At 33.9% G+C, this 13,555-nt stretch overlaps 3 protein-coding genes across 5 annotated transcripts in view; 2 read left to right on the top strand and 1 right to left on the bottom strand.

The window, feature by feature from the left end:
• LOC109607668 (relaxin receptor 2) overlaps positions 1-4,189 on the top strand; it is a 65,279-nt gene extending 61,090 nt beyond the window's left edge. Inside the window, exons 14-19 of the mRNA XM_049967023.1 lie at positions 407-639; positions 2,817-3,082; positions 3,131-3,362; positions 3,414-3,526; positions 3,587-3,724; positions 3,899-4,189. Of these exons, the coding sequence (XP_049822980.1) occupies positions 407-639; positions 2,817-3,082; positions 3,131-3,362; positions 3,414-3,526; positions 3,587-3,724; positions 3,899-3,922 (1,006 nt within the window). The 3' untranslated portion in view covers positions 3,923-4,189. The remainder of the gene's footprint in view (positions 1-406; positions 640-2,816; positions 3,083-3,130; positions 3,363-3,413; positions 3,527-3,586; positions 3,725-3,898) is intronic.
• Positions 4,190-4,596: 407 nt separating this feature from the next.
• Positions 4,597-6,004, bottom strand: LOC126265445 (uncharacterized). Of its 3 annotated transcripts, XM_049967025.1 has the most exons (6): positions 5,658-6,004; positions 5,418-5,602; positions 5,289-5,369; positions 5,145-5,234; positions 5,012-5,082; positions 4,597-4,954 (listed from the first exon to the last, which is right to left on the bottom strand). In XM_049967025.1, exons 1-6 carry the CDS (start codon positions 6,002-6,004, stop codon positions 4,733-4,735), a joined length of 996 nt encoding a protein of 331 aa, XP_049822982.1. In that variant the 3' UTR covers positions 4,597-4,732. The 3 variants fall into 3 exon arrangements, 2 of the variants coding, with proteins under 2 accessions (XP_049822982.1, XP_049822981.1); XM_049967024.1 differs by having other exon boundaries at positions 4,597-5,082; XR_007547928.1 differs by having other exon boundaries at positions 4,812-5,082; positions 5,152-5,602; positions 5,658-5,928.
• Positions 6,005-6,069: 65 nt separating this feature from the next.
• LOC109601800 (ubiquitin carboxyl-terminal hydrolase CYLD) lies at positions 6,070-13,548 on the top strand. The gene is made up of 8 exons (XM_020018085.2): positions 6,070-6,205; positions 6,263-6,799; positions 7,560-8,217; positions 9,168-9,556; positions 10,937-11,152; positions 11,208-11,640; positions 11,696-12,028; positions 12,086-13,548. The coding sequence occupies exons 2-8, from the start codon at positions 6,365-6,367 to the stop codon at positions 12,280-12,282; spliced, it is 2,661 nt and encodes an 886-aa protein (XP_019873644.1). The 5' UTR covers positions 6,070-6,205; positions 6,263-6,364; the 3' UTR covers positions 12,283-13,548.
• The last annotated feature ends 7 nt before the right edge of the window (positions 13,549-13,555 follow it).

The following is a 13,555-nucleotide window of genomic DNA, read 5'->3' as shown; positions in this document are numbered from 1 at the left end:
CATGATCTTAAAAGTATATTATTAAGCTTTCATTTATATTATTATGGCAAAAATTCAATTTTGTTACAGAAAATTTTGGTAAATTTAAATACGTTTTTATTAATTCCAATTATTTTTTCATAATTTCAATAACTGTGCCCCAAAAACTTTTTCCTTAAGCTCAAATGTATAATTTTGGGCATATATTTAAGAAGTTATTCAGGTTTAATTCGAAACTTCTCGGAATGTTTTAAAACAATAATAAAACATTTTAAAATTTTTGTCTTAAATTGAATAATTAATATAAAATGGACTTAGGTAATCTTTATTTATGAATTTATTGAACCCCATTTAAATATTCAGATGTGTAAAATGAAAACCAGTATTGCTGTTTCTTGTCTTGATTAAATTACCTTTGGCTTTACAGTGTGTGGGTCATGGGAGCGATAGGATGTACGGGAAACCTCATAGTTCTTCTGGGACGTTTACTCGGACCGTCTAACAACGTCGTTCATTCGCTCTACCTAAGAAATTTGGCATTCTCCGACTTACTCATGGGAATCTATCTTTTCATCATTGCCGCCGTGGATCAGGAATACCGTGGCGAGTATTTAATGCACCAATATCAGTGGAGGCACAGTTTGCGTTGCAACTTATGCGGTGAGTTTATTAAATTTCGACGCACAGAATACTAATTCAGGCGCAACATTATTAAATAAATACGGGATCCGGACAAACGAGCAAATACTGAATGTAAATTCCATGAAAGGATTCAATATACAATATTAAGCAAAAATAAAAACTAGTGGAAATGAATTCAAAAGCTGTGCCAGTCAATAACATAGTCCAGCAAAGAAAAATAATTATTTCGATACTAATAAATATCAAATTAAATGATTTGTTTACGTCTACTCGAATATAACACATCAACTTATCCGAAAATCAACAACAAACAAGCAGAAATGATTTAACCTGATTATAAAATTAGACCAATAATTTAATTTATTCATACCACGTAAAATCTATAATTCATAATCAATTACTGGTAATCAAGTAGTGTATTAATTTAAGCTTTCAATATATTTGATCTAATTACACAAATTTACCTGATATTCGAAACGGAACATTGATTTGAACCGATCCAGTAAACATTGTTAAACTTGTAACGCCATTGACTGATTTTCAAGTATTCAGTCCTATGATTTCAACACACATTTAATTTAATTATTTAAACAAATAATTAAATTGTACGATTTCGTTTTATATTGATAATTCAATTTTCCACAAAAGGTTTTTGTGATAATAAATAAACAAAAACATATAATTATTTTGTATGACTCCATAACTTTTTTAACTTGTTTTTTCTATCTTTCTTTAATTATCAAAACTGAAATATCCCAAAAACAGCTGCGACAATCAAAATTAATTAATAATACCTTGTTTATAATAGTACAAAGCATATGAAAAACTTTTAAAAAATATTCAATGGCGTACAAAATAAGGGCACAAAAAGAGGCCTAACCCCCTGAATCTACCCATTATTATTGCATTCAATTGTAGATGTATAATTTAGGATAATACATACCAAATTTAAACACGATAGGACCAAAGATAGTGGAAATATCTGAAAAACAAAGATTTAAATTTGGAGACTATATTTTCTTCAGTGGCAACTAAATATTATATTTAGATTTTGTTTATTATTGAACGTGTTTTGATTTTGAACACTTATTTTACAAACATATTTTATAATAAAATAATATCTGAAAACCAAAAGACAAAGAAACATATTTCATTAAATTTTAATTCAACACCATTTAATTGAAATATCAAACAGCTTTTTTAATAAGTTACTTCCCTTAAAAACGTATTTAAGTGCTTAATTATGTAACCAAGTTCCTGAAATTCATTATTTCTACAATGATTACATCCCTTGTGTTTGGCATACCTATTTTATTAAATTTCAGATAAACCGTAACAATATTTACCATATTATTTAAGTTAATTAAACCATCGATTGATCTTAAATGCCAGAGGCAAGGATTTAATTGCTTTACTTTGATTTACTAAAACTGGGTTAGTGTCTTTTGCTCGAGACTTGGGTTTATCGCAATATTTTCATTGATACTGTAATACAAAACACGTGTATGTGATCTGTTTATCCAAATTAAATATGCGTGATGGAATTATCAGAAATGGAAAGCTTTTGAAATGTTTACGTCTGGTTGCACGGCCAAAGAAAATTACGGTATCTAGCATAAAGTACAGAGAATGGAAGAGAAAAAAATTACAAAAGACTGAGCATAAAGTATATGAAGCATGCTGTTAATAAAGTTGTATTCTTTCAATAACAATAGAATAGCTGCTTTAATATATCTTTTCGATGGAAATGGAACGTGACGAAAACGCAATTGTGTACTATTCAATTGTTTGTTATCCTCATTTCCGTTTTCTTCTCATATTCATACTTAAAACTCCGTCGTTTGGAGGAAAAAGTCACATTGTAAACAAACATCCTTAGAAATAATTAATCCAGTTATCTTTAACCTAACGAATTAGCTTCTGCCCTTGTTTTAGAAACAAATGTACTCCGAATTTTTTCGTCCATTTCTTGTTTGCTTTGGGTAAAAACGTTCTATTTTTGGACTGTTGACTTTATCATATTTGTTTCGCTTCCACTCAATTCTGTATGGTTTTTTTGTGTTGATTCACATGATCTGCGTTACGACAATGGTGTTTTATCATTTTAAGACGTCATCACATTCATTTGTTTAATTATTTACACATTAATGGTGATTAAGTAAGTAAGTGCATTCTGTTCGTATTATCCTTTGCAGGATTTCTGAGCACACTTTCCTGCGAATCTTCGGTGCTGATCCTGACGCTGGTCACCTACGACCGTTTCATATCGGTGACCCAACCGCTGGCAAGGAAACAACCCTCGCCGCGTACCGCAGCCCTGACACTTCTCATACTCTGGATCTGCGCCTCTATAGTCGCCCTCGCCCCCATCAGCAACATCGGAAGTTCCTATTTCGGTGACGAGTTCTACGGCAGCAACGGTGTCTGTTTGTCGTTGCATATTCACGACCCATACGCCAAAGTAATTAGTTGCTTGTTCCTGATGTTGTTCTTCATTAGAATGTTTTAGGGTTGGGAATATTCGGCGGCGATGTTCATTCTGATCAACGCTTTGGCTTTGGTTTTCATCTCCTATGCCTATTTAAGGATGATTAATGAGATTAAAGCTAGTGGCGTCGCCTGCAGATCAACCAGACAAAGTCAGGACAGAGATAAAGTCGCACAAAGATTCGGCATAATTGTTCTCACCGATTCCCTTTGTTGGGTGCCCATTATCATTGTAAAATTAGTCGCATTATCAGGTTAAATTAGTGTATTTGAAGGTGAGTTTTAATAACCGGTGCTTGTTTTAGGATTGCCGATACCTCAGGATTTATATGCTTGGTTGGCCATATTCGTTTTACCCATAAATTCAGCCCTTAATCCCGTGTTGTACACATTAACGACTACGGTGTTTAAAAAACAGGTATAATTTTTCTTAAAACTGTTAAAAAGTAGCAAATGTGTATTTTTTTGTTGGTTTTAGGTGCGCAAAATCATAAACACCCGCCTATACAAAAGGAAACGTCCCGATCACTCTCATTCGGCGTCCGAATCCGGATTTAGCCTTAGTTTCGGGGTGTTCCCCTTAGGTGGTAGCTCCCGACGAATAATGAGCCAGAGGGTGGGTATGGCCGATTGGCACCGCTTTAAAATGTCCTCGGAGTAATTAAATCAATAACGATAAAATAACATGAATAAAATGTTACTCCTTGTACACTAACCCCGTGTTTGGATGTTCTTGAACCGTTCCCAACAAATTGCCTGTTGCCTAATTTGATGTTTTTGTGTGTTCCAGGGAACCCAAACTAATATTTGGTGATGTCCTAACCCCGAATTGTTTTCGTATCAATGTGCACCTATATAATTTACTCATGTACTCCCTTTTTTCGCCAATTCCCGTTTTGATATTATTTCCGAAGTTTGTATTGTAGCTCACTTAACACCTTGTAGTTAATCCTTCTTATTTATACGTGTGTATTAATATAACTATTTAAAACTAAACAAAATTACTAATCATCAATTAATTTAATAATTTTATAAAGATTATTATCACTTCTTTATTCACCTGTGATATTATTACTTACTTCTTGTTTTTCCAGGCAACACAAAGTAGTTTCACAGCTAGCAAAAATAGTTGGAAACGTTCTACAGCAGTTTGATAAATAGTTTAAGAAAAAGCACTGCTCTCTTGTAAATATTTCACCAAAGATTAAACTGTACAGTTTTTTTAACTTGTATATATTTAAGAACTATGGGGAATTACGTTTCTTGTCGATAGAAAATTACATGTACAAAAAATGTAGGATAATTACTGTATTATGGTATATGTATTAACTGTAAGACTCTGTCTGTGATTTGTAATATATAAATGTATAGATGTATGATTTTAATAGAGTTTGTATTGTGTCTAATTATGTAAAAAAATCGTAATACAAAGCACAACCGACTTTTATTTAGATACTACCAAATATCTACAAAAAAGTAATAAAGTAACATTCTTAATATAAATATATTTAAACAATGTATAATACTTCTTATTTGTCTTGTCTTATATATGTATCAGTCTAAATAGTTAACATATTAATTATTGCAGTCTTTATTAGTTCTATTATTATTGGTTTAAATTTCATTAGTCTTTGTTACCTTCTGCAGTAACATGCTGCTTTCTTATATTAGTTGTCTTCTCCAACAAACTCACGCGGCTTCGAAGTCGTCTGTTATCATCAGTAAGCTTCTTAATTTTTTCTCTTAATTTATCCTGCACGTATCGAGCGTGGAACAAGGCTCTTTTCGCCTTTCTTGGAGTGGCAACTTCAGGAGACAAGCCTCTGACCATCCTCTCTTCATCTTCCTGTGATACTTGAGATTTATTCAATTTTGAACATTTTTCGGGAAAATCTCCATTTACCCCAAGTTGATTATATGTTTCTTTATTAACGTTGTTAAATAAATTATTTTGATTTGATAAGTTGTTTATGTCTAAAATTTTTATTGGTAATTAAGTGCATTATAAGACTTTAATATGTCTAATAAGGTATTACCCCATACATAATTTTCTCTATAAAAAGGAGCCTCTACAAATGCTATGTCTTCTAGGACATCCATAATTTCATCAGAAAATTGGTTTACATCTAAAATATTGTTTATTAATTAACCTGAATGATAATAACTTAACTCCATGATACTTAATATATTTTCACCACAAGGACTTTCAAAATCTAACTCATTTTGTGCAGGACTAGACAACTCACTGGTATTGTCTTCCACTAAAATTTATTTCATAGTCAATTTTTTTATAATAAACACATACATACCTAATGTGGTACTTCCAGGAACATCTACAGATGGAATTGAACCAAATCTCAATGTGGCAGTGTGTTCAAAGTAGTTGTCCTCTTGAAAATGTCTTGAGCATACACACAATGTTGTAACCTTACAATTTGGAAGAAGTCCACAGGCTTGTTTCCATAGTGCAGTCATGGTTGGATTTTTTGGAAATCTAAAAGGAAATTTTATAATAATTTATTGAATTACAAAATATACATTACTTATACCCGTGCAATACAACACCATCAGTCCTTTTTGATTTGCATAAACAGCAGTACCTCGGAGTCCTAGGCATGATTACAAAAAAAATGCAGGACTTTGAATACCAAAAAATGTTGGTAATCTGTGGAGTTAGAGAAATGGGGGAATACTCTGCAACGTTGTCAGTATACAAAAAATAATGAAGAGTACCAGATGTCTTTAAAACGATTTGTTGCTCAATAATGTATGAATATATATGCAATATATTTATATTGTAACAGTTGCGGTTTAAAAAATGAAATAGAAATTGATATTTACTGCAACACGGATAGGCAACCACTTTTACACTAGAAATCGAAATTCCACACCTCATTGTTTATTTACAAACATATTTCAAGGTAATCGGATGATTCATTAATCCGTGTAATTTAATTTGTACCAATAGATACCTTATAGAAATTGCGGATTGTTTACATTTAGTTCAGCATTCGTACTGATGCGTAACTCCGACTGAACGCAATATTTATTACCATAAAAGGTAGTTCTATTACACAAAAGTTCGATATAGTGACAGGTGTTTATTATTTATGTCTGCTCTAGCTGTAATGTCAAGTTAATTGTTTATTTACAGTTTAAACCACCGTAAAACAGTAATTCGCCTCCTAGTCAGGCGAACACTGTAAAAACAGCAATGCTGTTGTTGAATTGAATTTGTTACTCAACATTAACGGATATGACAACACCCAAAATGAGTCGCAAAGAATTCAAATATGGTATATTCAACAAGAACGAAGTGGTGCACAACGTTAACGACGGCAGCCAGAGAACAGTGTTCTCGGGACAAGTCGTCAGGATATCCTTACAAGTTGGCAATAAATACGTTGTGTCGATGTTGAAAGAGAACAACAACTGGGAAACACTATCATTTGAGACTCCTCAGGAGAGTATCACGACAGTCAACGATCGGATATGGCCGTTTTTGGCCTCAGTGGCTTCTCCAAGGGAAAGAGTGAAACTGGCAAAGAACAGGAAGAAGTGTGACTCACTGGCAACACTTACTAAAGACTCTGTTGTCGGGTTTGCAGACACGAATGATGTTTACTTGGGCACTGTTAGGTACATTGGTGAAGTCATTGGTATTGGCATGTGTTATGGGATACAGCTACATGTAAGTTGATGTGTTGATATTTTTAATCCTCTCTTTACATTGACTAATGTGTATTAGTAAACAATACAGTGTTTACAAAACAACATAAATGCTGCTCATGGCAAGTTTTCAGAAATAGATATTTTTACTTAAACTTAATTAACACTTGGTTTGTCTATAAAAGAGATTTATTTTGGCAGACTTAAACATGTCATTCAGAAACATCCAAAAACAGTTTGAATTTAATTGTAGGTAAATATCTCTTCTAGTTAGTTACAGTTTTTATATAACAGAATTAATGCATTCTCTCCATAATTTATACAATTTTCTTGATATATAGACTCATTATTATGATTTAATGTCTTTATTGTTAGTAATTTTTACATTATACATGGTAAAAAATTGTTTCCATGGTTGCTATTTTTAACCCATTATTTGATATTTATTATCAGGACAAGAAATGTTTGTTCTACTTTTATGTGATCTGTGAAATATAAATTTGTTAATATTAATATAAAAACAAATATTATGTTTCAATGTATATTTAATTAGATATTATTTAACCTTCAATAGTTTGCACTAACAATGAGTAATTATATCATTGTCCACAATTCTCTGTATTTTTAACAATAAACAACAACTACAATATATATTTTGGTACTAAATATACTAAATTAAGGACTAGTTCTACAATATCTTAGTTGTTATTGAAGAATGTTAATACAAACAAAGATTAACAAACACTTTTAAAACAGCAATTAAAAATGAACCAATATTTCAGGAAAAAAAGAAAAACAACAACTGCAACGGTTGCGTGGCAAACACGCAATACTTCTCCTGTTTGCCGGGCCAAGGTGTGTTCGCGACCGCCGAGCACATCACCATCATAGACACAAACAGAGAACCCACTCCTCCGCCCCCATGCAAGAACGACATCGAACGTTTCTTGGAGAAGAACGTGGCGAGCATATTCAAGGAGCCGGAACGCGAGGAGATCGTCACCAAATACGGCGAGTATCCGAGCAAGAAGAAAACTAACACCACCACTACGTATCTAAGGAACTCGCTGTCGCTGCAGGACATGCTGGACGTGCAGGCGCTTGAGGCCAATCCCAACAACGATTTCGATCAGAACTCGGTGATCCAGTCGGACAGGACGTACATGCTGAACGAGGAGTACAAGAAGCCAAAGAAGCAGGAGGTGGATCTCGTCGATATTATTGGCGGTTGGCCGCCCGCCTCGGAGAAGGTGAAGGAAACTTCGTACGCCAGTTTGAAGAAGAACTTGGACAAGAACGAGAACGTCAGGGAGGAGAAGCTGAAGGTTAGAAGCTCGCCGTCACTGAACAACAAGAAGAGCAAGTTCTACTTGAACGAGAACCCGCCTGTGATAGTCAAGGAGAAGAATCACATTTCAAGGAAGATGGAATCTCATAAAAGTGAGTGTGTAGATTAGGCTTATTATTTGGATAATTAATAAATTTTTATCTGATATTTGTCTTAAGAAAATACTTCCTAAAACAAAGTACTTAAAAATTACTCATCCTTGATTACATTTTTTTATTTATTTGATTATTAATTATGATTAATTTGTTTTAATATTATTAATATTTTGTTAATTAAACCTCTAAAAATTAGATTAAAAAAGAAAATTGAATAAAACATGTATAAATATATTTTCTATAAATAAGATATAAGAATTATTTAAATTATAACTTCTTCAACAATAAAAATCTCTTTAAAATTGGCAAAGACCTATCAAAAGTTGAAGAAACTTGAGTATTTAAAAATATTTAGTTATTAAAACTATTTGTTAAAAGAATCTACACCTTGATCCTATTGAAACCTATTTATTTGCTGTGATACCTTTTCAAAGGAATTTAAATGCGCATAGACAACCAACACTGCACGCATCCAATCCAATTCTTTTGCATCACACACTGCCCACTGGGACCACACTGGAACATCGTACCAGGAAGCCAAATTTTCGACAGTAAAAAATCAGATGCATTCGCCTAGATGTGCTTAGTAGTGAATGAATCGTGCTGGCGTTCTATAAATACCAATGGGGCTGGCTACGACTATGCCAATCGTGTCCGCGTCCTTTTTTTAGACGCTTATTTATAAAACTATCGCGGTAGTCAGTCGGCGAAAAAATCCGCAAAACCGTTCGGGGGGGAAAAATAGCCCTAAAACAGAGAATGTGCTGTAGCATAAAGCTATTAAAAAGTGTGTACTGAGTCTTAACATTTAGTCATGTCATTGAGTAAGAGAAAGGGTAACGGTTTGAAGTTGAACGTCTCAAAACCGACGAAGTGCAAAACATACGAGGATGTTATCTATGCGAATTGCGTGAACGATGATTTTAACATACCACTGTCTGTCCTAGAGCTGAACGAACGGAGCGAACAGTTGGCCAGATCGACGTTCTACGTGAACGAGACACCGGAGTACGCGGAGCCGCCGTCCGGTACCACCAACGACCTGTCGGTGGGCAGCGTCGTCGAGGTCTTGAACGATGTGTCCCAGGAACCGTTGTACGGGGTGGTGCGGTGGATGGGTATCGAACGAGGTACTGATTTTATATTGGTAGGCGTCGAACTCGACGAAGAACAGTCTCATCTGCCGCTCGAACTGAGTGACGGCGTGCACAAGGGAGAGCGGTTCTTCCGGTGCGCCAAGAACCGGGCCCTCTTCGTACCCCTGCAGCAGTGCCATAAGGATTCCCGCTTTCAGGATGGGGCCCCAGTCAAAGTACAGGATGTTCCTGAGGGGAACGTAAGTATTTATTACTATCAATTGTTTTTCTATGATGTATTGTATTATCATAATCATTAACGAGATAAATAGTCTACAGTAAACATTAGACCTGATAACAGATCCACCCATGCCCATAATTATCAAACATTGTGTCAGTTTTTAACAGGTGTGCGTCAAAAAACGTTGTAAATTTTCAACATATTATAAATATAAACACACAAACGTCGTTTCCTCAGGTCTATTATTATACAAATATGTTAGTTCGCGTGTCTTTTTGATTGCGTTAGATTCCACGTTGTTAGCCATGTCTCGAAAACTTAGGTCAACGGTAAGGCATTAATTAATTTATTTAAGAGTTTTCAATTTTATTTTGCTCGTAACATATTAAAGTATATTATTTATTTTATCATTATTATTAATTTCATGTACAAGATATATAAAATGTAAAGGTCAATTAAAAGTAACCCAAAACTTTTTTGTTATTAGCCTACTTGTGATGGGGTTGGGTTTTTTAAATATTGAATCAATGTTTGAAAGATTTGGTGTCAATTATTTATTATATTTTAATAAATTATTTGATAAACAATATTCAATTAATTCGTTAATAAGTTTTATATTCCCTGTATGTTTTACATAATTAAACAGTAAATTATTATTTAGATTTGATTCCTATTCCTAAAGTTAATAAAGTTACTGATATTCTTGCTTTATTTGTCTGTACACCTATGATCCAACTTTTGTATTAAAAATTCTCTAAATGTTGCTGCATTTTTGAAATGTTTTGTTGAGGATTGTTTTTAAAACATTTATTTAAACAACAAATAAAACAATAGATAAGATAACAAAATATTAAAAATCTTAAAACTTTTCTAAGCTTATTAATTTTAGATATAGGGAATAGTTACACCAGTTAAAGATTTATTAATATTGTGAAAAATGTATAGGTATGATATTGGTAATATAAAAATTATGAACGTTTCAAATAAAACTAATTTATCTTACTTTTTATATAATAATTAAAAAAAAAATGTCATGTAGTAATATTACAAGTTTGTATTGTCAAAAATTTAATATTTAATTTCTTAATTTGTCAAAATCATAAGATATTTTATTACATAATATGGTGTAGAAATAATAAGCATACTTAATGGATAAAGTAAATATTTACGAACTAAACTACATTGTATACATGTTCATGGCAATAACAACAATTAAAATTCCTTGAAACGAATATCATTAAACATGTTCCCGTCTTTAACACTGAAGCTAATTTTGTATATTTGCTAAATATATTCCAAAAACATAGTAAAAATCGTTTTGTAATTCAAGATTTTCGTTTATTTATATCTTAAATACGTATTTGAAGCGGTGAATAACAAGGTCATCTTCGACTTTTAGATTGAGTGTCCCGTGATAAGGGGAGCCGTGGCACCCCTCTGCATGCCAACTGAAGACGACGTAGAGGCGGTTTGTGGTAAATACCGGGGCATCCAGGGTCACCACAATTCCTGCTATTTGGACGTCACCCTTTTCAGCATGTTCACCTACACCTCAGTCTTCGACAGTCTTTTATTTCGACCCAAAAACCACAACGACATAGCCGATTACGAAGAGGTAAATCCCCTTAATTGACCACGCAATACGTTACTAAATTATACACCCGTCTCAGGTGCAAAGGGTGTTGCGAGAAGAAATCGTCAACCCACTGCGGAAGAATCTGTACGTGAGCGCCGACCACGTAATGAGACTGCGCAAGCTCCTCGACAAGCTGAGCTCAGTTTCCGGTCTGACGAGCGAGGAAAAGGATCCGGAGGAGTTCCTCAACTCTTTGCTGGCTCAAATTTTAAAAGCTGAACCGTTTCTTAAACTCAATTCGGGCCAGGAGGCGTTCCATTATCAACTATTCGTGGAAAAGGACGCCGATCTAACGTTACCCACCGTACAGCAACTATTTGATCAAAGCTTCCTAAACAGCAACATCAAGCTGAAGGAGGTGCCGTCGTGTCTCATCATACAGATGCCCAGGTTCGGGAAGACCTACAAAGTGTACCCCAGGATTATGCCGTCGCAACTATTGGACGTCACTGACATAATTGAAGGCTGTAAGTGTATTGCCTCACTGTTTTATATTAATTAATTGATTAATTCCTTCACCAGCTCCCCGACAGTGTAACGTGTGCGGCAAGCTGGCGAAATGGGAGTGTCAGGATTGCTTCGACGTCGGCAACGCCGGGTTGGAGAGCACCGGCTACTGCACCGAGTGCCTGAAGACGGCGCACCGACACGAACGACGCCAACACCACAGGCCGGTCAAACTCGAAGTTTCGCAGGACTACTCCATCATGGAGCAACATTGCAGACCGCCCCGTCTGTTCATGGAGCTCTTCGCCGTGATCTGCATCGAAACGTCGCATTACGTGGCGTTCGTCAAGTGTGGCGTCGGTCACGAGGCGCCTTGGTGTTTCTTCGACTCCATGGCGGATAGGCAAGGTAAACTTACTGGTAGTTTTGTTGTCACAATAAAGTAATGTTTGTGAAATGCTTTAGGTGAGAGGAACGGCTTCAACATCCCCGAAATGGTGGCGTGTCCGGACATCTCGCGTTGGCTCTCCGACGACAGCATCTGTCGCAAGCTGCACGAAGACTTCGAGGTGGACAGGCTGTTGCCTGAGCATGCGCGGCGATTGTTGTGCGACGCCTACATTTGCATGTACCAAAGTTCCGACGTGATGATGTACAGATAAAGCCGGACTGAACGTTTGCAACCATGACTGATTTATTTCATAGGTACCAGACGACGATTTATTTATTACAACCAGGGTGGATGTTGATGTGAGGTACGAATGAGGATATTTGCGAAACGTTTGCACGTGTTAGGTACTGGGTACTGTTTAATTTTAATGTATGTTTACACACCATATAATATACAATGTTTTTAAGTCCTCAAGTTTTTCAAATTCTTTAATTTTATATAATTGAAAGGGACTGTTAAATATAATATAATGTCTGACTGTTGTGGCTACAATAAATATTATATAATAAAACTTTCCCTTTCAGTTGGAAACTTGAGATAAATTTAACAAATCTTGTTAGAAACACCACCGTTAATTCCTGCTGTTAAACCTTTAAAATTGCAAAATAGTTAATCAATAGAGTATAAAACGGACTTAGAGGGTAATGAAACATAATATATGCAAAAACAGGTAACGAAATATTAAATTCTAAAAACAAATTTATGAACAGTATTTTTGGATACCGTCCCGGTAATAATATGTTTTTTCGATCATTTATAGTCTTTCATATCCGGTAGTTAGTGCAAAATTTATTATTGTATTCGAAATTATATAATATAGTGCAAACGAGAACGTAGCATTAATTTTATTGATGCTTTGTGATTAATACTAAACTTTTAAAACATTAACCATGATTCATTTTAAAAATAAAGTATTTTTAACATTTACAACGCAAATACTTACTTTATTTTTAATTTGAATATGTAAAAAACTACGTTTTCCATTGCAAAAAATATGTTAAGCCTAAAAATCAATTAGTTGCAATATAATACAATTTATGTTGATGTAATTAAATATTTAAAAATTAGATTGAAAGTTGTAAGTCTATAAATTCTATATTAATGTTACTCCAATATCACAAAAATAGTTTAATATTAAATTAAAGAAAGCTTATGCATTTTATTAATATATTTTTTTTTTTTGTTAGTAATTTATATGGCATTGGAGATAAGTTAAACAGAATCTTCCAGTTTCTTTGTTTTTATTTTAGTTTAACTTATCTTTATCTGACTTAACGTTGCTCCACTCATTTTTATGTTGATATTATTTTTTGTATAACTCCAATAACTGTGTTATTTTTATTAAGAAAATTTTATGAGTTGTTTTTTTTATTTTGATGTATACTTTTTAATGTCACATTATCGCTGTTAATATATGTAAAGCTATTTAATTATTTATTTTATAATAAAGGAAAGGGCGAATAAAATTATTAATTTACGTGTGG

The sequence above is a fragment of the Aethina tumida genome, chromosome 4 (assembly GCF_024364675.1).
Source record: "Aethina tumida isolate Nest 87 chromosome 4, icAetTumi1.1, whole genome shotgun sequence".
Taxonomy (NCBI): domain Eukaryota; kingdom Metazoa; phylum Arthropoda; class Insecta; order Coleoptera; family Nitidulidae; genus Aethina; species Aethina tumida.
This window is presented reverse-complemented; position numbering and strand designations above follow the sequence as displayed.